This window comes from Thamnophis sirtalis, unplaced genomic scaffold, assembly GCF_051295495.1.
Source record: "Thamnophis sirtalis isolate CommonGarterSnake01/CBP01778 unplaced genomic scaffold, rThaSir2_p1.2 scaffold_1, whole genome shotgun sequence".
Classification (NCBI taxonomy): domain Eukaryota; kingdom Metazoa; phylum Chordata; class Lepidosauria; order Squamata; family Natricidae; genus Thamnophis; species Thamnophis sirtalis.
The window spans coordinates 164,240,701-164,268,586 of record NW_028261381.1 but is presented as its reverse complement, the minus strand read 5'-3'; the positions used below and the strand labels follow the sequence as shown (position 1 = coordinate 164,268,586).

At 41.7% G+C, this 27,886-nt stretch overlaps 1 protein-coding gene across 2 annotated transcripts; it reads right to left on the bottom strand.

The window, feature by feature from the left end:
* Positions 1-5,397: 5,397 nt before the first annotated feature.
* Positions 5,398-27,503, bottom strand: FZR1 (fizzy and cell division cycle 20 related 1). Of its 2 annotated transcripts, none has more exons than XM_087702589.1 (14): positions 27,424-27,503; positions 24,273-24,440; positions 21,987-22,112; positions 20,717-20,780; positions 19,927-20,054; positions 18,633-18,715; positions 16,724-16,907; positions 15,842-15,907; positions 15,056-15,158; positions 13,153-13,337; positions 11,547-11,780; positions 8,988-9,092; positions 7,253-7,345; positions 5,398-6,664 (listed from the first exon to the last, which is right to left on the bottom strand). In XM_087702589.1, the coding sequence occupies exons 2-14, from the start codon at positions 24,339-24,341 to the stop codon at positions 6,623-6,625; spliced, it is 1,482 nt and encodes a 493-aa protein (XP_087558715.1). In that variant the 5' UTR covers positions 24,342-24,440; positions 27,424-27,503; the 3' UTR covers positions 5,398-6,622. The 2 variants fall into 2 exon arrangements, with proteins under 2 accessions (XP_087558715.1, XP_087558725.1); XM_087702599.1 differs by lacking the exon at positions 27,424-27,503 and adding an exon at positions 26,442-26,678.
* Positions 27,504-27,886: the final 383 nt, after the last annotated feature.

Below are 27,886 nucleotides of genomic sequence, written 5' to 3'. Positions count from 1 at the left end.
AAGAAAACTGCAGGGATTAGTCCGGACAGTTCCCAGCAGAGGTGAATTCCTACCGGTTCGAACCAGTTCGGCTGAGTAGGTAGTAACTTGGCTGGCCACGCCCCCAAACTGGTTCTATCGGCAGCGCCATAGATGCCGCCATTTTGTTTTCTGCTTCTGAGCATGTGCAGAAGCAATTTCTTCACTACTGTGCATACCTGTGTAGCGCGCATCAATCGTGCACGCACGCAAAGCACGTCCCTGAGTAAACCAGGAGTAAAAGAAGCCGGAATCCACCCCTGGTTCCCGGAATCAATACTGATTCAAAGGCATGAAAAACAAACCAAGAAAGATTTAAGCACTTTTGCTGCAGGCAACACGGAGCACGGAAAGATAAGTTTGAGCACGGAGTAGCATTGAGGTGCATACCTGAATTTAGTACACAGATCATCCTAAATTCTAAGACAGTTTTGGTTTTGAGATAGTTAACAGTAGCAATGGATACATCATTGGAAGATTGAAGCATTGGTTGGAGACAGATTTTTCAGGAGGAAATCTATCTTATGTGGTTGCTGAAAACCAGCAATTGATGGTAGATAAGTAATAAAACCAGGGACGCGGTGGCTCAGTGGCTAAGAGACTGAGCTTGTCAGTCAGAAGGTTGGCAATTCAGCGGTTTGAATCCCTAGCGCCGTGTAACAGAGTGAGCTCCGGTTACTTGTCTCAGCTTCTGCCAACCTAGCAGTTCGAAAGCACATAAAAATGCAAGTAGAAAATAGGAACCACCTTTGGTGGGAAGGTAACAGCGTTCTGTGCACCTTCGGCGCTTAGTCATGCTGGCCACATGACCACGGAGACATCTTCAGACTGTGCTGGCTCTTTGGCTTTGAAACAGAGATGAGCACTGCCCCCTAGAGTCATGAATGACTAGCACGCATGTGCAGGGGAACCTAAGTAATAAATCTACATGTTTGGCATAATATGTTATGAGCCTGGTTAACGCTGCACGTGTGCTATGGTTTATGATTTATTGTCGGAGAAACCCAGATGTTTTAAGGTTTGTTCAACAACTTACGGTTTAAGCATTTTGTGGATGCTTTGCTATCCAACCTGGTTAACACATTGGGCTAAATGAGTTAACTGTCAGGTGTGCTTGGAATGTGGTCCTCCCCCTTTCCTCACCATGGCAACTTATACAAACATGCCAATGCTTTATGAGTTGACATTAACTATGATTAAACAACTACAATGGCTAAGGTCAAACACAGCATGAAAAACAACAGCAAACAGATGATATTATGGCAAGAATGCAATGTGTGAAACCAGTGTCTATGAGGGTACTCAAAGATTCGATGACAGATTGCTTGCTTCTATTAATAGAAGCTTGAAATGGTTTCTATAGCAACTAAAAGCAATCCGCTGCACATTTAACATTTTGAGATGATTGCAACAAATGAACTTTTCATTTTCCACGTTAAGTTTAATAGAATCAACTTTATTTCATCCATTATTTCATCTAGTGTTTTGCCATTTTTTTAAATCATTTTTTTAAAAACCTATAATTTGCTAAGTCTCAATGGCTGAATACTCACAATACACAGTAAGCCTTAAACTATGGATTGTAAACTACCAATGAAAGCCACAGATATTGTACGAGGATGTAACCCAGCTTGGATTGGAGCTGAACCATGTTTTGTGTGAACAGAGGCCCCATAACTAAAGATCAGAAAGCCCGACCTATCTAAAACTGTACAGTGTCTAAAACAAGGACATTCTTTGGGATTATACTCCTCAGCACCAAGGTCAGAATAAAATAACAGAGTTGGAAGGGACCTTGGAGGTCTTCTAGTCCAACCCCCTGTTCAAGCAGGAGACCTTATACCACTCCAGACAAATGGTTGTCCAATCTCTTCTTAGAAACTTCCAGTGATGGAGCAACCTGCAACTTCTGGAGGCAAGTTGTTCCACTGATTGATTGTTCTAACCTTCAGGAAATTTCTCCTTAGTTCTAGGTTGGGTCTCTCCTTTATTAGTTTCCATCCATTGCTTCTTGTTCTACCCTCAGGTTCTTTGGACAATAGATTGACACCCCCCTCCTTTTCTTTGGGGCAGCCCCTGAGCCGAGGTGGCGCAGTGGTTAAATGCAGCACCGCAGGCTACTTCAGCTGACTGCAGTTCTGCAGTTCGGCTGTTCAAATCTCACCAGCTCAGGGTTGACTCAGCCTTCCATCCTTCCGAGGTGGGTAAAATGAGGACCCGGATTGTTGTTGGGGGCAATATGCTGACTCTGTAAACCGCTTAGAGAGGACTGAAAGCCCTATGAAGCGGTATATAAGTCTAACTGCTATTGCTATATTGGAACACTGCTATCATGTCACCCCAGGACCTTCTTTTCATCAGACCAGACATACCTAGTTCCTGCAACCATTCCTCATATGTTTTAGCCTCCAGTTCCCTGAACAGAAGTGGGGGGAAACATTCAATGAAAACATGTCCCCATACCTACAACTATTGCATCCCCACATTCACAGGATCAAAATTCAGGTACTTGACAACCGGCATATATATATTTATGATGGTTACAGTATCCTGGGGTTATGCGATTGCCATTCACCATCTTCCCAAGGGCCAAGGTTGAGAAACGCTACACTCGTTGTACACTGTCCACTATGACAAAGGGAGAAACATGATTCTTTTCTAAGCAATGACAAGCAGGCAAATCTTAGGATATGGATGGAATAAAATACCAGCCAACTTCTTTCCACCTTGTTTTTTTTTAAATTGTGCAGCAACTCTTCCATTTAGAAATGTCTATTGTCATCGTCCGGGTAGGACAATGTTGTCCCCAAAGTGCTTTTTCAAAATTTTCAGCATTTGTCATAGTTCATTCCTCCTGGAAGAGACTGCTAGTCAGTTGCCCTTGGGATTTTAGCATGCCTGACTTTTGGTATCATCTGCCCGAACAATTCTGGAGAATTTAAAAACTTTCCCTCTTTTATGCCGTTTTACTTATTATTAATATAAATGTGTGACCCAATGAAGGACAGTGTCAGCCCTGAAACTGTTTTGAAGATCTTCAGGGGTATCACAGCAAGGCCGGTTGCAGCTGTGGGAACGTGAAGGGGCAGATAGAGATAGTTGGGGGGGGGGAAGTGTAGCCAAAATAACAATCTTTCCCATGGAAGCCAAGGACATCCCCACCAGGTGCTTGGAAGGCATGGACCAAAGGCAGCCAAAGGAGGACCTGAGACCTGATTAGACAATGTGATGGATGTGTGACCTGGAGGGCATGAACTTTGGGTTTTGATTTGGGTGGGGAAAACTTTGGGTCCTTCAGAGTCGGGTTTTCACCAGTTGTGCCAAGATGCCATTCCTAATAAAAATTTACTTTGAGGAAACTCCAGGCCTCAGAGCTTTGACAGACACGGCATTTTAGAATGTAACCCTGTTTTGAAAAATATCAGACACTTGACAAATAAATTGTTCTATTCACAAGTCTTTAATGCCAGATACATTAACTTTACACATGAAGCTATACACTTTTTTTTTGTACCATACCCCACACATCCTGTGGCCCCTTATGTGACGCACTGCATACATAAAAATGCCACACATTCACACAAAACAGAAACACCCCATTCCAAAAAGAATTTTTCAGATACTTCTGGCCAAAAGATAATACATAAAGAAATACAATTCATGGAACTTGTATTTTTTTTTAATCCTCTTACGTGGATTTTTGTTTTTCTTACACATAACTGGTCAACATACGTCAGTACAATCAACTCTTGCAACCCATATGAGAATTGAGACAACACACACACATACACACACACACAATACTTATTTGGAGGCAGCTAAACCCACCACAAACTCCCCATTTGCAGCATCTGCTCCAGATGGAAAGTAAGAGTTGGGGATTCAAATTATTCTCTTCTTAGGAACATGATCTCAAGATGGCACGTTGTGAATGGAAGTAAACAAGAGGGATCCTCCTTCAGATGCTGGCAGTCCATGGGCAATTTTTTTCTTTTTTTAAAAATAAATAACTGCTGGGTTTGTCATGTTAGATACTACACTGAGGCAAAGCCGGTTGTTCAAACACCAAAACAAAAGGGGTGCCACTGTGTAGACCAGGTGGACATCAAAAAGCTGACAGGGCCTCGGATGGAAGGGAAATAATCTTTCTGAGAAAGTACTTCACATTCTAGCCATCCAGGAGAACGCTCATCCTTCTGTATGGAAACCAGCGCTCTATTCAGAACTTCCTTTCAAGAATACTCCAGTTGGTTATGTGGTATTTGTACGTAGCACTTCTTGCATAGTCTAAGCAGCAGAAAATTTTGCCTCAACACCAGTATTTCCCCCAGTCTGGTGCTATGTGACTACAATCAGTGTAATCTTAAACCACCCTCGGTCAAAAGGGCTCAAGGATGATAGCAACTGGAGTTCCCACATCAACAGAACCCAAAGCTGGAGGAAGACCAGAAGATACACACCATGCATGAAGGGCCACATGTCGATTCCTTACATGCTCACAAAGAGAACTGGACTTCTGCAAATATTCTATTAAGTGCAAAGACACCGCAAACAAGCAACAGATTGTACAGCTGGGGTAGTTCTTCACAAAGAGGAATAAGGGCTGCTAAAATACAAAATACACTGATTTTAAAAGCAACACGTAGAACTCAAGTGCTGTAGTCTTCGTATCTCAGACCTTCCTGGCATTTCTGACTGGGCTTCAAATAAACAACATCATTCTGTCCTATTCAACCAAATTAAAAAAAAAAATTCACTTTGGACTGAATTACAGGACTTCATATAACCAAAAATGTTCCGTTTATTGACTTCTTTCTAACACTAAACATAAATCCCTCAAACCTATATAGCTCCTTCAGAGTGAATCGAGACTTATTAGATCTAAACTTTCGATTCTCTCCTTGCATTCTCAATTTGGTCTCTTATTTCTCATTCTGGACAAGCCGCAAGGAGTCCAATTTTTAATATTAGGACACAAAGAAGGAAGTGCATCACTCTAACATTCAACCCTAAGAGCCGAAATTGCGAATTGTCTTAAATACAGTATGAACTCAACTTGTATGCTTTCTTCCTTTTGGAAAGCAACATTCCCCCCCCTCCCCCGCCAACACACCAAAATACAAGCCACCCAGCCTCGGCTTTCAAATCTCTGGCATCTCTTTACATTTGCCCCCAAGTCAAGCTTAAAAGCCAACCCTTCTCTCAGCTCTCGCCCAGCAATTTGTGCTTATTTGCTTATTGGAAACTCTTCAAAATCAACAGGGCTTCATTCTGAAACCTATGAAATGGTTCAGCATAAACATATTGCTGTGCTGTTTGGGGACAAGTCACTTTATATCGGTGTACCTTAAGCAGGGATGAGTAACTCCCCCCCCCCCCCCCCCCAGCCAAGGACTCTTTCTTTCTTCTAAAAGATATGCTTGGCCCAGGGATTGCAGGGTTATGGCTGGTGAAATGCCATCATCGCTAAGAAGATGAACTCAACACGCTTAGCCCCTTTTTTCTTCCTGGAAAAGGGGAGGAGGAGGAGGAGGAGGAGGAGGAGTTGAGGCATCGGATGGCTCTTACAAAGCCTTGTTTTCCCATCAGCAGAAGGGAAAAAAACAGCCCTTTAGGAAGCAAGATGGAAAAATTTCCCACACTTTATTTTGTTCCTTAATTATTCAACTTTTGTTCCTCCAATTATTATTTTTTAAAGCACAAATAAAGGGCTGAACATTTGGCCTTGCCCACTGCAGAGGTGTTCTGAGGGCAATGAAAAAGGATGCAGGGGCTATATATGGCGTGCAAAATACTGCCTTGCAGGTCTGTATTAGCCTTCCTTAAGCTGAATACGCCCGAAGAATTACACTCATCCCTGCAGCCTGTTCTTCAGGCCCTAGCCGTGCTGAGAATGACAACAGGTGTGCATTCAGCACAACTGGAGAGCAGAAGGATTAAGGCTTAAATAAAAGTACTCTTCTCTTCCCCTTTTCAGTACCGCTCCCACAAACCAATCCACCACGTGCTCAGGGGTCCATCCAAATGCTGCTGAACTGACATCAACGAACTCTGTGTCTTGGGAAATGAATCCTGCAAAGTTGTCTTTTTCCTCCTTGGTTACTTTCCACACTGGTGATACTTCCATCAGAGCTGGTTTACTTTCTATCGATACACAGAATTCATTTTCTTTTATTCATCTTCATGGCCAGGACCCAAATTGACCCCTGCTCCTTTTCCTTTTTTTTTAAAATTCGTGCAACAGGCAGGCACACTTGGGCACTTACTCTCTCTTTCACTCACTCACTCACATACACTACACACAGACACACACTTGAAGATTCTCCTCTCTCTGAAGCCCTTCCCCATTTGTCTCCTGTCCTGGAGGACAAGAAAATATTTTTTTTTTTTTTGCCAGCTTCCCTTCCCACCCACCCCACCCCCCCTAAATAATGCTCAATAGCATTGATACTCAGGTATTTAATAAGCATCTCTGAGTCCCCTCTAAACAGATTGACACCTTGCCCCCCGGTTCCCACCCACCCCGTCTCCCAAATCCAGGCTTCTGGCTCCATGCACACCGGTTAGTGGTCTTGACCCAAAAATACAGTCCGTGGGTTGATTTTTACCGTATCCTGGTGAAGAGGTTAAGAACTGAAACAGACTCCTAGGATTGAAGAGACAGAAAAGGAACCGTTAGCATTGCATTTCTTAGAAGTGTTTTAACAGAAGATCTCCAAATGGGATGTAATATCACCTGGAAATGTAAACATATTCTAACACTGAGAAAAAGCAGTAAAATAAAATAAAATGAAATAGAGAATATGGGAAATATATATATATATGTGTGTATGTGTATGTGTATGTGTGTGTGTGTGTGTGTGTGTGTGTGTGTTTGTTTTCTGAGGTTTTCGCGGGTGTAAGTATGTAGGTCTTTAGTTATTCGGGTTTTCTCCTGCGTAAAATTGGAGGTGTCTTGCCAAGGTTCAAATCCCAGTAAGAGTATGGCTAGCTGATGAGAGCTAAATAGCTTGAAATAGATCTATACTAGTCTCTCTTTATTTATTTATTTATCAGCACAAATACAACAAAATGTAACAAAAAGGCAACAGTAAAAATATTGGGTTTCTGCCTGGATGGTCTCTTGTGACGAGCCGAAGGACTCATCTCATTATGTACCACTGGAAGTCAGCATTAGCTTCAAAGATGATTGCTCAAGTACATGAAAAAAAAAAAAACCACACAAAGATTTTACCTTGGTAGAGCGAGTTTTGCTGAAAACATTCCAAAACCTCAGTGTCTCATCCCCGGCTCCTGTCACAATGGCTTCTCCATCTGGTGACATTGCCTATAAAATGAAAGGAGTTGAATTTCTTACCAGATAGACCCATCCACAGAGCACTGTTTACCCCTTTCACCGTGTGTGTGTGTGAGTGTGATTTTCCTCAGTTCACGGTGGCCTGTCTGAGGAAAATGATTAATACTATTTATATGATTCATATGGCAACCCATCTTATTTATGTGACTTTGGGCAGCTCGCAACAATAATTCAGTAAAAGCAGGTTAAAAACAATAGACGGACATATAAAAAGTATTCATCAATTTAAAAAAAACAACCCAGAAAATCATGATCAGCAGAATTCACTCAATATCAGTTCAACGTAGTCACTGTAAGAGCTTACCACTATCAGTAGACACCACTACCACCCTCCAGCCCCACCCCCGGCATGGCGGCAGGGCCATGTTTTCAGGGACTTCCTAAAAGGCAGAAGGGCAAGGGCCAATCTAAGTTAGAGGGGATGATGTTCCACAGGGTGGCTGCCATGGAAGAAAAGGCTCTTTCTGGGTCTCACCAGATGAAATTCTTTTGCAGACAGGACCCGTAACATGCCTCTCATGATGGAATACAACACAATAGCAGAGTTGGAAGGGACCTTGGAGGTCTTCTAGTCTAACCCCCTGCCTAGGCAGAAAACCCTATACCGTTTCAGACAAATGGCTATCCAACATCTTCTTAAAGACTTCCAATGTTGGGTAGATGCAACTGGAGAGAGGTGTTCAAATAACCTGGTTTTATGCTATACAGGACTTTGTATGTCGGAACAGGCACTCTGGATTGAACTCACAAGCTTATGGGGAACCAGTGCAGCTGAATCAGTGCAGTGGAGTAGACTGTTGTGCTGATTGAGGTGCGCATAACTGCACACGCTGCTACATTCTGTACCAATTGCAGCTTCTGGATGCTCTTCAAGGGTAACCCCATGTGGAGTATATGATAGTAATCCAATTGAGAGATGACCAGGGCATGAGTAACTGTGAGCAGAGCCAACTGGTCCAGGAATGGGCACAACTGGCACATAAGAAGGAGTAGGCCACAGCTGTCATCTGCTCTTCAAGCAGGACCATGAGCCCAGGAGAAGCCTCGAATTCCACAGTAGGTCTGTTTGAGGCAGGGTCACCCCCATCCAGACCCAAAGATGGTAGGCTCTTGGAACCAGGGAACCCCAAAATCCAATGCCACTCAGTCTTGTTAGTTGAGCCAAAGCCTATTGTTCCCATTAAGACTTATTGTTCCAGACTTCAGAGAAAAGGACTCCAACAACATTACTTGGATAAGGATAGAGATATATCTCCACTGGGTATCATAAACACAGTGATGATATCGCCAGCAGATGACCTCATGCAGCACTTTTGTGTAGCTATTAAATGAGATTGGGGAGAATATCAAATCCTGCAGAACCTCACAAAGCAGGGACTGAGGACCGCGGGGGGGGGGGGGGGGCACTTGCTCCTTATCAACACTGACTGGAACTGATCCTAGAGGAAGGAGGAGAACCAAAACAAGACAGTGTTGTCCCCCAGGGGCACCAGCACAAGACACTCTCAACACCTATTTCTGGAACCAGAGCAGGAGATATCATGGTTGATGATACTGAAGGCAATCAAAAGGTCAAGAAGAGCAAGGATGGCTGCATGACGCCCATACTCACCAAGTAAAGGACTCTGTAGGAATGCCCAGTTAGCTTTGCAACCTGAGTCAAGGACGGGTACTTCCAAACGAGGATCTGGTTCTGTGAGTATCCATGGGTGCTCACCTACAGAGAGAACACTCTTCAGCTCTTAGTTCCAAACAAAAGGCAAGCACGGAGACTGAGGAAGGGGGTCCCAATTCTCATTTGACCGTTGAGGATGTTGATGGTAACCTCTAAGTAGATTTTCCATAGAAATCCTTATCAGTTAAGGTGGTTAAGAAGTATTAATTGACTCGTTGTTGTTGTTTGGTTGCCAAGTAATGCCCCACTCTCTGCAAACCAGCAAACCCCCCCTCCCCGGTCCTTCACTGTCTCCCCAAACCCATGTTCACTATGAGAATGACACTATCTATCTCCATTCCATGCTATCCCCTTCTCCTTCTGCCTTCAATTGTTTCATTGGTCTCTTTCATGATGGGAGAGAGATCAAGAGATGCTTTACAAGCTGATGAAGGAAAAGTTTATACAAGTGGGAGGACCCAAAATAAAAGCAAAAAACAGCGTTTTTATTCAGCTCCATCTTGAGTTCAGAATCCCCCTAATTATGTCACTTCTCCCATAAACTGATGCATCGTTCACAATAGCCCTGCAAGGTAGCTTGGAATGAGAGGACAGTGTTCAAATTATCAAGGAACATAGCAGAACACAGGCATTCTCTTTTAAAATGTGTAAATTCTGCCCTAAGCCCACTAACAGCAGCTAAGGGCCCCTGACTGCTTTCGAAGAGACAAATAGCCCTACTCTAGCAGAATGATTGCTATTCTAGCATCCGGTATCTTCTGCATTGGTGACAGCTGACGAAAAGAATACAATACTTGAACTGAAATATTGAAGAATTCAATACTTGAATACAATACTGAACCAGGGTCTGGAGGCCGTTAGGAACTGGATGAGTGCTAACAAACTGGTACTCAACCCGGATAAGACCGAGTGGCTGTTGTGTTTCCCCCCCAATAATTTGGCTAATACACCAACGCTTAGACTGGGGGGTCAAATTCTATACCCCTCAGATGGGGTCCGCAACTTAGGAGTCCTCCTGGATCCACAGCTGACTTTTGATCACCAGCTGTCGGCTGTGACCAGGGGGGCATTTGCCCAGGTTCGCCTGGTCCGCCAGTTGCGACCCTACTTAGATCGGGGGGCTCTCACAGCAGTCACTCGAGCCCTTGTGATCTCTAGACTGGAATACTGCAATGGGCTCTACATGGGGTTGCCCCTGAAGTGCATCCGGCGACTACAGTTAGTCCAAAATGCAGCCGCGCGAGTGATAGTGGGCGCACCACGGTTCGCCCACGTTACACCTGTCCTCCGCGAGCTGCACTGGCTACCTGTTGGTCTCCGGGTGCGCTTCAGGATACTGATGACCACCTTTAAAGCACTCCATGGTAGTGGATCTGGGTACTTGAGAGACCGCCTTCTGCCGATTACCTCCCTAAATCGACCAATTAGATCGCACAGACTGGGCCTCCTCCGAATCCCATCCGCCAGTCAATACCGACTGGCGACCACGCGGAGGAGAGCCTTTTCTGTTGCTGCCCCGACCCTGTGGAACGAGCTCCCCATGGAGATCCGCACCCTCACCACTATCCAGACCTTCCGCGCAGCCCTCAAGATCTGGCTCTCCCAGCAGGCCTGGGGATAGGCTCCTAATTACCCGCCCGAGTGTTTGACTGTTGAATGAAAGTTGGGTTTTTATTACTTTTCTGTTGTTCACATATTGTTTTGTTTTGACCTTGCACCTCCCCTTCCTTGTGGTTGTAAGCCGCCCTGAGTCCCCTCAGGGAAAAGGGCGGCATATAAATCCCAATAAATAATAAAAAAATAAATAAATAAATAAATAAATAATACTTTATTTGGCCAAGTGTGATTAGACACACAAGGAATTTGTCTCTGATGTAGAAGCTCTTAGTGTATTATGCGCAAAGCAACAGAATCATCATCATCCCAATAAAAGGTGGTAGTAAAGAAGATAATAATAAGGATATAGTAATACTACAGTCATTCTACATGGTTAAATATTCATACCGTGTTTCCCCCAAAATAAGACACTGTGTTATAGTAATCTTTGCTCCAAAAGATGTATTAGGGCTTATTTTCTGGTTAGATCAGGAGGGTCAAACTGGCGGCCCACTGGCTGGATATGTCATGCACCCTAGCTGCGCAAAAAAACATTGTGATACGTCACATGATGGCAATGTGACACGGTGAATTTGACCCCCTTGGGTTAGATCTTATTTTGGGGAAAATATGGTTCGTCCATCTTAACCGGGGCTTTATTTTTGGGGTAGGGCTTATATTATAAGCATCCTGAAAAATAATGCTAGGGCTTATTTTCCGATTGGGTCTCATTTTGCAGGAAACACAGTAGACACCTGAAGAGAATTATTTCTCAAAGTTTCCAAGTTCAACATGATATTCCCCGTGTCACATTGAATTCTGCTAAAAAAAGAAACCACCAACAACTGGGGATCCTTCTCCTACGCCTCAACCAAACCCATACTGTCCCATGGTCCTTACCAGTTCGTTGGCATGCTTGGACCAAGCAAGGTTGCACACTTGTGAGCCTGTGTCAATGCACTGCAAAGGCTGCCCAGTTAAGGTGTTCCAGAAGCGTATACAGCGGTCAGCAGTCCCACCTCCTGAAGCCAGGAGCCCATGCTGATGAGGGGACCAAGCAATAGCTTTGACTGCCGCCAGGTGCTCTGTATACTGCTGGACAGGGCTGAGGCTGGAATGGTTCCAGACCAGGAGCTGGAAAGGAAGGACAGAGGCTCATGAGGATTGTGCTCTCAGAGCAGGGGGACTCTTGCCAACACTTGAGGCAGGGGCTCAAACAAGTTACCACTGGTATTCTTTGTTCCAAGACTATGTTTTGCACACTGGAAGGGAAGAGGAATAGCAACTGGAAAAAAGGACTTTCTTTCATTGCCCAGTTTTGATTACGGCGGTCCACTAAGTTCTAGAACTGTATTTTTAAATTGAAAAATCGATACCATCAATAATCAGGTTCCACCACAAAACCGCGGTAGACAAAAGCACGCTCGATGAAAGCACGTACGTGACGTCATCACAGCGCGACAAAAACATCACGCTGTGATTGGTAAATGTAAAATTAAAGCGAAAACCTTACCCTAACCCCCCCAAACCTAACCCTAAACCTAACCCTAAACCTAACCCTAAACCTAACCCTTAACCTAACGCTAACCCTTAATCTAACACTAAACGTAACCCTAACGGTCTAAACCTAACCCTAACCCTTAACCTAACTCTTGCCTTTATGTGAATCGGCTTGCTTTAATTGTATTTTTATTTCAATTTTTAATTTTTTTCGTTGCGCTGTGATGACGTCACGTACGCGCTTTTGTCGAGCGCGCTTTTGTGGACCGTGGTTTTGACGGGTCACGAATAATCAAACAGCTTTAACTGGTTTGTGGATTGAACTGTTTTACTCACTATTAGAATACAGTGACATATTTGGAATTAGGCCTCAAGACCTAAGAGAAATTTGCTATTACTAGAATGTGTTTGGAATTTGAACGTTTCTATTTTTGTCTTTTCAAGTTTTTACATTTTCCACAGCTGTTCGTTTTTATTTTATTTTTTTAAATTAAACCACGTACAGGTAGTCCTCGTGTTATGATTGTCATTGAGCCTGGAATTATGGGCATGACAGTCGTTAAATGCCTTTTGATTGTGTCATGTCTTGACTGTGCCTGATTTTACAAGCTTTTTTTCAGCAGTCGTTAAGAAAACCCATTTTCACCAATGGGAGGTTTTTGGCGGAAGCTGCCAAAAATAAGCTGGAAATCATGGTCACGTGGGGCACTACAAACAGCTATAAGTTTGAGCCGCTTGCCAAGCATCCAAAATGCGATCATGTAAATGGTGTGTGTGTCCATCACAACGCCCGAAAATGGGTTGTAAATGGTTCTGGGGAGGTCTCTCAGAATTTCAAACAGCAGTGTTTGAAGTTAAGTGTATGTTATATTGCAGCCCTCAAAAGGGTCATCAAAGCAAATATCCAATAATAACGATAAACTAGAAATAAACATTATAAAAACTGCACGTTATTTTCAGAAAGGAATGGGAAAACATAAAATTAGACCAAGCTGCTTCACTGCACCTTGTTGTCATTCCCACCAGATGCCAGGAGCTGGTGATCTGTGGACCATTTCAGCCCACACACTTCCTGCCTATGGCCTTGAAGGCGCCGTTCGGACTGCAAGGGAGGCGTCCGGATGTCTCTCTGGAGGATCATCCGGTCCCGGCTGCCAGAAGATAGCTGATCTGCATTCCATGCCAGAGCACCTAGAACAGAGGAGTGTTGTGAAAACCACGAAAAACGTCATTGTTGGGAAAAATCCTTTCTGAAGAGAAGTTATGTGTATAAATTCTAGGGCACCTCCTGCCGCCTGTGAAATGTCATGCTCAGAGCCGTTCTAATCACCAGACAAAACAGCCATTTGCCAGAGGAAAGTAATGTCAGAAATGGTTGGAATTAATACTATTTTTAAGATAAGAACTAGGTTTGGGTTTCCTAAAACAATTCTCTTCCAGTGCAATATCCAGCATATGACGCCAGATTTCATAATTTCATCTTTAATAATGAAAGAAAGCTAAAAAACAGAACTGCCCCGAGACTATGAAGGAATTACAGTCTTGAAAGGAAACTGAATATCCTGGTTGTTTAAAGCTAAAAAGTGATTAAATTTCGCATATGTCACCTCTTCTGAAGCGTCTTCCAATCACTAGAGCCTTCTTTATCCAGAAAGCTATTGCTCACCTATTCCAATCCTTGTTTTGACTAGGAACAGCAACTCTACAGGTTTCAGGAAGGTTTTTTTCCCCAATTGCTGCGTGAGGAGCCCTTTTCTACTTACTATATTTTTCAGACTATAAGACGCACCGGTGTATAAGATGCACCAAGATTTCGAAGAGTTAAGTAAGAAATAAAAGTCTTTGTCCTCCCTGGCCCCCAGAAGCATTCTGCAGGCTTCAGCAGGGCTGGGGAAAGGCAAACATGCCTCAATTTTTGCAAAAAAGTCCTTTATTTTACTGTTTTTTGCAGAAATGAGGGCATTTTTGCCTTCCTCCAGTCCTGTTGAAGCCTGCAGAGTGCTGCTGGGGACTGGGGGCAGACAAAAACGCCTCAATTTTTGTGAAAAACGGCCTATCTTTTGCAAAAATGGGTGCTTCAGGAGGCCAAAAATGGCTGTATTTGGTGTATAAGACACACCAACATTTCCATGCTCTTTTAGGGGGCGAAAGAGTGCAACTTATACTCTGAAAAATACAGTAGTTACTAGATGTGTTTCTAGCCACTAGATTAATACAACATTAGCTAATTGCTCATACAGATATATTATATTCCTTTGGTTAAAAAAGAATTATGGCTAACCAAAATAACACCAAATTATGAACAATCTTCCGCATGCTCAACATCCAGATTAAAAATTTATCTAAATCCTTGAAATTTTAATGTCTCCTAAAAAAGTAAAGAGCATCTACCCTATTTATCAAATAGGGTTATTTAATTTATCAAATTAAAAAGCATCTTAACCATAAAAAGAGCCACAGTCAAAGCATGATTCCCTCCACAGAAAACAGCTAAATACAAAGCCTTTCAAATCCTAACCTCTCTGGAACAAACCGTTTTCACTTAGCATCTGAAAATTATGGGAGAACTCATGGCAAGCACATCCCAAAACTTGCAGCAACCAGCGATGTTCCATGTCAGGTTACAATATTCTAGCTTTCCAACAGAACATGAAGTAGGGTTACCAAAGAGGATCTCGGCACGTGGACAGGTTCACAGACAGGTAGAAGATGGCTTATGGAGCATTCAAGTCCCAGATAATTTAACCTAGGATTATGGAAGAATGGGGCTATATCATCCATGTTCTCACAATGACCAAGAGTCATCTACAATGCTAAGTATAAGAAGAATTCATTACTGAGCAAGGAAAAATTAACATTTGGGATGGGATAGAATGTTCCAATAGGCGACATCAGTCAGCTGTCCTTACCCACTCTGGCCGTGTGACCTTCCAACATTGAGAGTTTCTTTCCTGCTGCAGCATCCCAGATCTGTACAAAACCTTTGTGGGTCCCAACTGCCACCAAATTGCCCTAAGCAGGGGAGTGAAAAAAAGATATCAAACATACGGCTGCAGGAACTATCACTCTCCTGGGAAAACACTACTCCAAAAACTGTCCCAGCTCTACAGCAATGTTGAAGAATGTGTTCTTTCTCTCTAGTTAGCAATTGAACACCTAAACATTTGCTGTTATTTATTTTACAGGCATTTGTATGCAGAGTCACTTGCACAAAATTTCTGCAGGACGCCGAATTGCACTTTTAATGATAAAGGGGCTTTGTATGGTTTTGAAAAATAAGTTGTGTAGGATAACGTGGTTGTGCAGAGGGAGAGAGGGAGGGAGAGAGAGGGAGGGAGAGACAGAGACAGAGAGGGGAGTGATGTTACCAGGCAACTGGACGGCACCTTGATTGGACCGTGTGACTGATTGTTTGGGGAAGGGGGAAAACTTTTACTTTTAATTAGGTGGGAATTGCGGGAACCTTCAGAGTCGATTCTCACCAGAACTGGGCCAATGATACATTGGATGATATATTGAATAAAACTATTCTTTGAGGAATCTACCTGCCTTGGAGTTTAGTTTGCTATGGGTGTATTATTTGGAATCAATGGAGGCCTACAACCCACACTCCTGATTTCTAGGCCAGCACCTTAGCCACTATAGCAAACTGGCTCTCAATCTTAATCTCAGACTTGCAGTGACCACATACTGACCCGTTCTGACCATCCTACAGAGGTAACAGAATCTCCTTCCACAGAGAGATCACACAGCCGCGTCACCTTAGGGGGGAAAAAGTCAAGAATCAGAAATCTATGTAAAGGCACTGGGGAAAAAAAGAGGGGGGAATCATATATTTGGGTTTCAGAAACCTCTCTTGTACTTTTGGCTTCAGAAAGCTAAGCAGTAGGAAAATCCTGCCCTTAACAAAAATTTCAAGCCAGGGGTTTCCAAACGCCCAGCATCTGAAAGATACTGGTTTTCAAATTTAAATGTGGTGCATGTTCAGAGCAGGCTACCAGAGCAGAAACCCACATAGCTAGTCAAAGGAGGGACTTCTTCAAGGGGCCCCAAAGGTGTTTTTTCAGGAGGCAGCTGGATAAAAAAACACCTTTGGGACAACCAGGACCTGGATGACTGAGAATCAGTCAGACTTTTAGCTATACAATTTGGGATGAACACCCTTTGAATGGAGTGGGAGTCGGAATGGTTTTTCAGAGGTGGGGAGAGAAATTGCAGACTACAGGAACTAGAAGCATCACTCAGGTGACCCTGAGGAACACAGATAAACCTCCAAGGGCTTCAACGACCTTCTAAAGGATGCAGATGACCAGCTGTCTGCAAGGAATATAAATCCTTCCATTCCCCACTATCCTGTCAGAGCTGAAGAAGCTTCTTGGATGAGAAGCGAAATGTCTTTAAAAGAAAAAACAAGAAAGTTCAGTTGCCTCCTGAAAAAGCACCTTTGGCACAACCATTACCTGGATGACTGAGAATCTCTACAGACTTCTTCAAGGGCAAATAATATTCTGGCTCTCTATTGGGGGAGATGTCCAAGGGCAGGCATGTAAACTCTTGAATCAAACAACAGGCTTTACCTGGCTAGTGCAAGCACTCCAAAGGTAGACACATGTCCCAAGACCAACACTGAGGACGTTGAGGGATGACCAATCAACTAGGTTCAAGTAGAAGTCATCTTGAAGTTCTGGAGCATCCAAAACTTTGAATGGAATCTTGGATATCTTCCTTGTGGGCTTTCGAGGTGATCGAAGTAATTTTTGACTATTGGAAGGAGGAAGGAAAAAAGAAGTTGAGGAAATTATCCAAGAGAAAGAATATCCATTCTCCCCAGATATACCCTAGTTTGGTTACCCTCCTCTTACAAATACACACAAACAATAAGATATTTAAATATCAAAGGAATCTGGCTGTTCTATTATTTCCTCAAGTCACTTCAGGAATTCTAGACCATTTAAAGGACCACCTCCCTCCTATTATATCCACCCAGCCCACCAGGATGGGAAGGCAGGGTATGTTGCAGATCCCGTCTATTAGGGATGTATATTTGGTGGAACCATGAAAAGGGAGTGATGGTGGGACCTTCTCAATGGAATATCATTCCTCCATTGTATGATTAACCCTCCACTATGTTGCTTTTCCTAAAGGCCCTGAAGACGTGGTTTTGTCAGTGCACCTGGGGACCATGAATGGAGAATGGTTGATTTGATTATGTTGCTGCTACCATGGGGAAAAGGTATGGGTTTTTATGTTGTGGAATTTTTAATGCTTGGAGTCACCTGGACAGCCATATAAATAACCATCAGCGGCTATTAGAGTTACATTCTTCTGGCAGAACTGGAAACAGCATGCAAGTTGGGTGATGGCATTGCCCTTCTTCCCTATTTAGGGCTTTTCATATTTTGAGTAATAAGTGCTAGACATATTAATTTTTGTTTAATGCAGCACTGTTCTTCTTGTATTCCGAAAAAGGTATTTCTTTTATATTCTTTCTCTATATGCTAAACAGCTAGAGATCAAGCAGGGGTTGGTTATTCGAATGCTGGGGATGCTTTCATTGAAAGTTGTGTATTGAGCAAAGGTTGAGACCTAATGCTCTAAATTCCACACATCTCCTCCCTGTTTATTCACACACTGACATTGTTACATGGCTGGCTGGGGAATTCTGGGAGTTGAAGTCCATACATTTTTATGTTGATATGGTTGAGAAACACAGCTGTAAAGGGTCACCCTGTAAAATTCCTAGAAATAATATATTCATTGATTAATGGTCCAGGAAGCAACATTAAAAAAAAGAGAAGACTAGATCAGATTAAACTGTTCTATCAAATACACCTCACACAGTTTATATGGTTCAGATGCCAATAGAATAGAATAGAATAACAGAGTTGGAAGGGACCTTGGAGATCTTCTAGTCCAACCCCCTGCTCAGGCAGGAAACCCTATACCATTTCAGTGTCATTTCAAAACATATGGAAACTCCCACCCACCCCAAATCCAACACAATTCAAGAAAATTTCCCCTTCCCATTTCTAAAACAAGCGCAAGAGAAAAGCTCAGCCATGAGGGAAGGGGATTTGCAGCTTATCTCACGGGAGCTTTATTCTACCACACCCACACTGTATTCCATCCACAATAGCAATAGCACTTAGATTTATATACCGCTTCACAGTGCTTTACAGCCCTCTCTAAACGATTTACAGAGTCAGCCTATTGCCCCCAACAATCTGGGTCCTCATTTTACTGAACTCGGAAGGATAGAAGGCTGAGTCAACTTTGAGCTGCTCAGAATCGAACTCCTGGAGTGAGCAGTGAGTTAGCCTGCAGTACTGCATTCTGACCACTGTGCCACTACGGCTCTTTTAATAATAAAAACCCCAACAAATTTCAATGCAACTTCTAGTTCCCAAACCACGAGGGGGCATTAGTTCCAGGATGATTATTCTGCATGGATAAATAACCACCATCCCATTTCAAAGGGTAGCCAACCTTTTGTTGCTGACAGGGGAGAGGGAGTATGGAGAGACCTCGTTGCCATCATCAGGACTGGAACGTTTTGTGGTGAGGGAGTACTACATTAACAAGGAGAAAACAATTGCCCCGAAATTAGCAAACTGAGTTTTCTGCCAAAGAACAAGCACTTGATTTCACAATCCATTCAGACTTCACAGATAGCACTAAGCTATCATATTTGTTTAATTTTGGCTTTACGTGCTCTCTGAACCCCAGCCATTGTGACTATTCAATAAGAACCTGGCTAAGTGCAATATATGTATGAAGTCAGTCTGGCCTTTCTGTCTGCCAAATGCTCACAAACAGCCTGCTTAGTTGTCTTTGTCTACAGCTTTCCTTCAACAGGCAACAAGATAAGAAACAGAGAGTGACTCAAGAGTCTGCTCAACCACATCCTTTTCAGCTGTAATTAAAAAAAAAATTGAAATAGCCTCCCCAGAGTGGCTTATCTTTGCTTGCTTTCAGACAAGCAACATATCAGAAAGACAATAAATAACTTCACACTATTTTATGATCTAATTCTTTTCAATTTGTTTCAATATTTTTTAACCATTATCCCAATGCTTCTTTTGTTGTACTTTAACGTTCTGTTTTAATTTTAGTGGGAGACGATTTAGCAACTTTAACAAGGGTCAGATATTAGAACTATGCAAAGAATTCAAAATAACTGCTTTATAAACATGTATCACAACTCTGTTCAAGGACAGCTGTTTTGCTCTGGCTAAGTTGCTTCCTGATGTATCTTTTTAAAATGTTTTGCATACTTAAGACACAATATCTGAATACTCATTTCTAAAAATGTGGAAGAATATTACTGCACTAGTGGTATTCCATTAACCATCAGATTAATTTGAGAACAGGAAGCTGAATTAGATTCCCTTTTGGCCTGATACACGCAGCTTTGATTTTTTAAATGAATTTGCATTTAAATTAATAGCTGTACCATGCCACATGTGATCTAACAATCATAAATTCTTTGTTTTTAAATAGTTAATGAAATATAACAGATCAATGTTTTTTTTTTACCTATAATGTTTTAACTGGGACTTCCAAATCCAGAAACAATCTAAATTTCAACTATTAAATGGGCCACTTTACAAAACATTATGTTCAGCTAAACAGATTCACACCCTAACTGAGTTTAAATGAATAATACTACTTCCTAAATGAATCATTTAATTCCTAAATGAGTAATACTACTGGTTTTTATTGCAGGTCACCACTGACTATTCTACAAAAAGGCAATATAACTTTCAGAGGAGGAGAATACCGTGAAAAGGCTCTTCTTCTCAGGCGTGGAGGGCTGCAGCCTCCTGTCCTCAGTCTGTGGATCTTGGACTTTCTCAATCCCAGCTCCAAGGAGTTCATTTTTTAGCAAGGCGGAGTAGGCAAGGCCATCTGCACAAACAAAAACCTTGTGATTGGCTGTTTCTTTAAAAAAAAAAAAGGTTAACTGGAAGCAAGTAGCAACTTACAAAAACAAAAAACAAAAACAGTTTTTCTAAACATTTTTTGATAAGAGACATTTTACCAAAGATATTAATTAGTAATCAAGAGATTGGAGACTGAATTTCAAAGTTACCCAAATCTGTCTTATTGGCAATGTAATAAAATTAACAGCTACTATTATATTTAATTAACTTACAGAAAAAAGGACATAGAATTTTTATTTCCAAAAGATATTAGTGACCAGGCGGTTGGAGACTACATTTCAAAGTTAGTTAAATCTGTCTTATTACAAAGCGCTAATATACTTAATTACAAACATGAAGGATGAGTATAAGTAATGCTGAGATCCTATTAATATTAGTTAAGGATCCCTTATTCTTCCTTAAAGCTTACATTCATGTTGGCAAAAGCTTCAGACTCTGCTAAATATCTTCCACAGGGTTATTATGTAGTTTTCTCCCCCAATGTCTACGGAGATTCTCAGTCATCCAGGTCAAGATGGCAAAGACAAACAGCAAACCAAGGTACTGCAGTCTAGCACAAACCAGCCTACCCCAATCTCTTCAGAGGGCCTAAGGCATGCAAGCAATAGGCAAGATTTGGTCTCTAACCTTTGCCATTGTCTGAAGTGGCATCTTTTGCTTTTCTATTTTGACTTGGAGACTTTTCATTTTCCTAAAAATGCAGATAAAACAATTAGCATGCACCCATTTTGAGAATTTCCAAACTTCATAATAGATTTTTTTTTTTTGCTTTCAAAAGGCAATATAATTGTTGTAAAGCTTTCTAAGCAGCCTCACTGCAGAAGATTCTGAGTCACATATCAGAGGTTCTACTTTGACTACCTGCTTAATTTGGCACTACTTATACTCCCTTATTTCCCTAGATTTAAAAATTGTTCTCCTCTTCAATGGTTAGACATTTTAGAGGAATATGGAGTTCAGGGAACTCTATTACAGCTCATCTTTTCATCCAGAAATTCTGATATTTTTTTAAAATGCCAAAAGTTTTCAAAATACCTCTTCAATAAACATTGCTGCCCATTCACTCAGCTTGGGAGTTTTATAACCTGCTTTGCAGCTCCTCTCCTGCAGCCCCACTCTCTGCTTTTAAAGCTTAAATTCAAAGCAAGGCTGCATCAGGGAGGGAGACTATTCAGTTATTCTAAAAGCCGTGATCAACTGGCTCCCATCCCTTTTTCATTCAAACCAGCTTTTTAAAAAAAATACAGTCTTTTAATACCTATCAAACAATCCCTGCATGTACTGTTTTCCATTGATTTTAGAGTATGTCTTGCTGGCATATATTTATAATCAGTTATTAAGAAAATAAATCTTACTTGTGTAAACCGGATATTTTTCAATAACTAAACCCATCTTAAAGAAACACTTGAAGTTCCTCAGCATTTTTAAGACCCAAAAGCCTTGCATCACAACTCCTGACACTCTGAACATCTGGATAAACTCCTGCTTCACACCTAAAAAAACCTCAAATTTGACCATCACCTCCCTATCCAGGCAAGTAGCTCAAATTGTAAGATTGCCTTCTAAAAACTTGGAGAGGATTGCCAGCCTGACTAGACATGGTAGGCTGGATGACCTGATTCCTGACAATCTTGGCCATGATAGTCCTAAGACATATGGTACCCTCCATATGGGTTAAGATCACAACTCCAATCACTGAACATGTTATTTTATTTTGGATATCATCAAATGTTTAAGGGAAACCATGACTGTAAAATATATATTTAAAACAAAACAAAACAAAACACACAAATGGAATGACCAACAGGAAGAAAGAAAACATCATGTCAAGTATTTGGGAACATCCGGTCACCCACAACCAGTCAGCCAACTAAACGGCCTTTTCTGCAAAGCTCACATTTATTCTATGAAAGCTGATGCTCCAATTTGCTCCAGCTCGGGAAGGAATGAATCTGTCACCATGTTTACTAGGGGAGGAGACGGGTGAATTAGAAGGTGTCAAGGTCCTCCTCATATCTGTAACCTGGAATTTTGAAAGAACGAGAATGGGAGGGAAGAAAAGGTCAGGAAAGCAGCCATTGGAAATCCACAACAAAGACTAGTGACAAAACAGAATACAACTGCATTAAAAATGAAATGCAGCAATTACAGAAAAATGAGGTTCCAGGGTGTCCTCGACTTACAACAGTTCATTCAGTGACCATTTAAAGTTATGGGAGGGAGCATACTAGTCTCCCTTTATTTATTTATCAGCACAAATGCAGTACACACACATACACATCTATATCTCAGAGTGAAATAAAGCTACCTCATTTATAGCATTTGAGGATAATGCAAGCTACCCACAGAATTGCAGGAAAGAACAACAAAATATTCACATTTAAAAACTATTTCAATGGCACAAAAACCTTATTTTTTATCTGTTTGGGCTGTTTTGGTTTTTTAAAATTTTCAGAGCCAAAATCTATTATTGAATAAGTATAATAAGTGTGTTAAGCAGGGGAGTACAGAATGTTCTGACTTTAAATAACCACCCATTCCAGCTTAGGAAGGCCACTTCTGAATATTCTAGATAGGATTCAACCTGTCACTTCCAGAACTGATTATGAGAGTTCTGTAAATCATGGATTGAATCATTTCTGGACATTTAGAACCACTTACAGAGTATTCTGAAAGGATTGGAACAGTTTATTTGGGTGAGGGCATTCGGTGCAGTTTAATGCAATTTCACTTAGCACCACACTAACAATGCATAATCTTGCAAAATTGTCTTGTTATATTTAATATATATCTACATTTTTATATTTTCATCACATTGCAGAAAGATAAAAAATGAGCACTGAATTTCAATCACCTGGTGTCACTAAATTTTTTAAAACAAAATAATAATAATACTGTATTACTGAAAAAAAACCACAAAAATATATGAATTTGAATGCTTTCCCATTTATTTCATTTTCACTCTTCTGTTGCGAATATCAATGGCAATTCCAATATTTGGCTACTGCATATAAATATGCATTACATGATTTTAATGAGACCTTTTATATTTCTCCAAAGCAACAGGAAACCGCTGAATCTGACAAATTGAATATTTGAAAATACACACGTTTCTTTAATATGAATTCAAATTGCTTCTGTTGCCTCTTTCATCACTTTCCTTAGGCAATAGCAATAGCAATAGCAGTTAGACTTATATACCGCTTCATAGGGCTTTCAGCCCTCTCTAAGCGGTTTACAGAGTCAGCATATCGCCCCCAACAACAATCTGGGTCCTCATTTTACCCACCTCGGAAGGATGGAAGGCTGAGTCAACCTTGAGCCGGTGAGATTTGAACAGCCAAACTGCAGAACTGCAGTCAGCTGAAGTGGCCTGCAGTGCTGCATTTAACCACTGCGCCACTTCGGCTCCTTACCCACACTCGGTTTTCCCAGAACTTTACATAGCCTCTCAAAATAGGGATGCAACCCTGAGAGGTCCTGAAGTTTCTGAACTCTTAAGAAGTCATCAAATTATTACTTTACAGTTAAAGATAAAGGTTCCCCTTGCACATATGTGCTAGTCATTCCTGACTCTAGGGAGCGGTGCTCAATTTCGTTTCAAAGCCAAAGAGCCAGCGCTGTCCGAAGAAGTCTCTGTGGTCATGTGGCCGGCATGACTAAATGCCGAAGGCCCACGGAACACTGTTACCTTCCCACCAAAGATGGTTCCTATTTTTCTACTTACATTTTTATATGCTTTTGAACTGCTACATTGGCAGAAGCTGGGACAAGTAACAGGAGCTCACTCCGTTATGGGGCGCTAGGGATTTGAACCGCTGAAATGCCGACCTTCTGATCAACAAGCTCAGCGTCTTAGCCACTGAGCCAGCATATCCCTTTAGTTAGGGTTGAATTAAAATTGAAAGGTAGTTTCAATTTTAATTAAGTTTAAATTAAATGCCGTTTTCTACCATTCCCTGTTTTTGAAGTACACCCCTCTCTAAGATACACTTTATGATTGCAAATAGAAGAATGCAAAACTAGGTAATCATTTGTAACTTAATCATATAAACAGCACAGCATGTGTTTGCTCATTATCTCTTGCACAACATGAATCATTTTTAGAGATGTATGCCACAATAGAAGGATTTTATTTCTTGTATCATATACAGGGAAATTTTAAATGCTTAATAATATTTACAGAAGGCATCATGTTTTCATTCTGGATGTTGATCTGACGGAGAAGGCGCCTTTCATAATCTTGATCCATGATGGACAGGTGCAGGATAGTGGAGGGAAAGAGCCAAGGCGTTTTATAATAGTCTCACACAATTTTTTTGTGCATGGAGACCAGGAAGTGACCAATAGGCTGCAAAGAAAAAGGCAGAACCATCAAACTCCAAGCAGTTGAAATGTTAACTCCATCATCTGTTATAATTGTGAGTTCTAATTCCTATTTTAGTATTAGATGACACCTATTTTCACTTAATTACAATGGATTTACACACTGGGCAAATTGCTCATTTATAGACACAATCAAGTCTGGATCATCCTATGTAAAAATTAGAAATGTTTTCTCCAGCTTAAAGCAAAAACATTGTGTAGCCAAAGTCTTATGTGTTAAAATCAGGCTGATAAAAGAATGGCACCATTCTTTTATTAGTTGCGGGGATTGGCTGGGACTAAGAATTCATTGTTCTCCATACAATTAAACTTATCAACTTGTAATTTAAACAATCACACATTTCTTCTATGAGATCTCCATTCTCCTGATTTATTATAGACGGTAAACTCTTCAGTGCTCACCTGTTTACATGTGGTAAAACTTCATAGATAATGATAGTACTACAGAAAGACAAACAATTCAAAATTTCCTCATTGCTATTCAAATTAGAAAGCTGGGTCTTAAAAAACCTTGAGAACCAAAGCTTACAAAGTTTTTACCAAACTCTGTAATGTTTCTCTACAAAGCAGTGGCAGATACACTCAAGATCCTTCAATGCCTGTGCATACCTACCTACCAATGAAACCTTACATTACCCAAAGTATGCGTACTTGAGAGACCGCCTCCTGCCAATTACCTCCTTGCGACCGATTAGATCGCACAGATTAGGCCTCCTCCGAGTTCCATCTGCCAGTCAGTGTCGACTGGCAACTACACGGAGGAGAGCCTTTTCAGTAGTAGCTCCGACCCTTTGGAACGATCTCCCCGTGGAGATTCGTACCCTCACCACCGTCCAAACCTTCCGCACAGCCCTCAAGACCTGGCTATCCCGCCAGGCCTGGGGATAAAAGTCACAATCCGTCCCCACCCGAATGATGAATGGTGTGTATTATTTTTATTTATTTATTGTTTTATGTTTTATTGTCTTGTACTCCCCTCCCTATATATTGCAAGCCGCCCTGAGTCCCCTCAGGGAAAAGGGCGGCCTATAAATAATAATAAAACCTAAAAACCTAAAGTCAGTTTTAACTATGAGCAATGCATAACCAACATTTTATTTGAGCATTATTAAAAAACTTTAAAAACATATTTTTTAAATAACATTAAAACATTAATCCAATACTTGTGGCATAAGAAAATGAAGCATAAATTTCACGTGTTTGAAATGTGAAAAGCCGTAAATATGTGTATTCTCCCTTTTCCTCATCTAAAATACTAGACATTTGTGAAAGTCATAGAAAAGACTCTTATTTTTTATTTTCCATATTAAAAATATGTACAACATAAAATGTATTTCTGCACCTGAGAGAGCTGCAACACAAAGTCTTCCTTGCTCCTCTGAATGAACTATGATCTTGTATGCTGATTCATTTCAATCTGTTTCTCCTGTCTGGCTAATCTGACACACAGCTTGAAGTTATCTACTGACTCCATCAACCAGCAAGTGGCTTCTGAGTAAATTTATTCAAGACTTTCTCTAAATTCCACAAATGTGCCAATTCCTTGTGCCAAGCCTTAGGCATGAAAGCCACCTGGGTGATTTTGGGCCACTGTCTTCAGACCAACCCACCACACAGATTTGTTATGGGGAAAATAGGACGCAGGAGTATCTATATTTGTCATCCTGAATTGACTAAAATATCTAAAAAAATATTATATACATAACAGTGTGACATCATAGTTGCCAGTTCTTTAGCTAGTATTGGCCTTCATACAGAGTTCTTCCCAAAATAGAATCTAGGATGTAGTATATTATCAAAGTGTATGTGCAGATCCAAAAAAAGTGCCCTTTTGTGATTGATAGATGGAAATGTTGTCAATGCAGAAATTTTGTAAGCGCTGTCAAGATTTTTGGGTATGGCACCAGTGTGCCACCAAGCACGGTAATTATTATCGTCGTCGTCATCATCATCATCATCATCTTACCTGACATGTTAAATTAGCAACATCTGTTGTCCTCAAAGGGTGTTGCACTAACATTCCTAACAGGTAATATTTACCTGATATAAATAGTTCTGGGCAATGATAATATGAAAAGCCAAAATAAATTACAACGATATATTTTACATTCTCACAGCAGTGAAAAAAAATGCATGTTGTGCATCTTCTCTATATTTTTTTCTCATGAAAAAAGAAAAGAAGAATGGGCATTTTCATCCTAAGGCTTCAAAATTAAAAATATATATATAAACACACATATATCCAGTCAATTCTAATCATCATCATCCATCAAGTGCACCCCAGCTTAAAGCCTCTCAAGCTTCTTTTACAGCACCCAATTCCCAACTTCTTCAGTTGACCCAATGCCTCCCCATCCCCTCTAGCCAGCCAATCGGGTTCAAACCCGAGTCCGATGAAATTAAGACATTTCCACACAAAATGTTTTTTTCCCCAGATGCAATGCACAAGTGGGCAGTGTTAAACGAATACAGGTAAATATAATTCCTCTCCCAGGTTTCCTTTAGTCCAGTGACTAATCTATGCTATACATGGAGTGGGAGGGAGCGGCGCTTAGCATCTATCACTGGACTAAGGATGGAGATAACCAGCATTTGGGAATTAACCTCCAGTCTCCCGTGAGGAACCCTCCCCGCTGCAAATCGCCCTTATTACAGAGAACAAGGGATGCTCCAGAAGAGGCCTGTAGGGGAGTGGGGGTCCCCCGAGCCGCCTCCCTCTCCTCCATATTCACCCTCCGCCTTAAATGCCTGTCAGCCTGAACGCTCCCGTAACAAGACAGGCAGCCCTCCCACCGCATCCCAGCCCAGGCAGCCCCCCGTCCCTACATCACACAGGGATGCAACAGAGCCTTTCTCCAGAAGCCCCGCGCCCACTTTTCACCTGGGCGCAAAAGGAGGAAAGAACGGACCCGCAGGTAAAAGGAAATATAAACCCTCCCCCGTCTCACCTGCCCTCAGCGAGAGCCATCCAATATGGCGCCGATCCGACTCTCCTGCCCTCCCCTTTTCCCCGCCCACTCTTCCTTCCTCATCACCGGCGCGCAAGGCGTCACGGGAAGAGAAGTCCACTCACCCCCCCTCCAATCCGCCGCCTCCTTCTCGGCCTCGCTCGCTGATTCGCCCCGTTCGAATCAATACAACTCCGAGGGGAGCGTAGCCCTAGCAACGGTCCGGTCCCGGGGCGAGCCAGCTTTGCGCGAGATAAGCGAAGCGCAGAAGTACGGGAGGAAAGGCGGGCGGGAGGAGCAGCAAATTGAGCCACGGAACTGGCTTTTGCCCTTCTTCCCCTATATAGAAATCCGATGAACAATAATAAAAAAATTTTTTTTTTAAAAAATGGAGGACGATAGGAGGGGAGTTCCTAACAGTGGAATGGTTTTTAAAATAAATGGGGAGGGAGAAGCGGCTCTG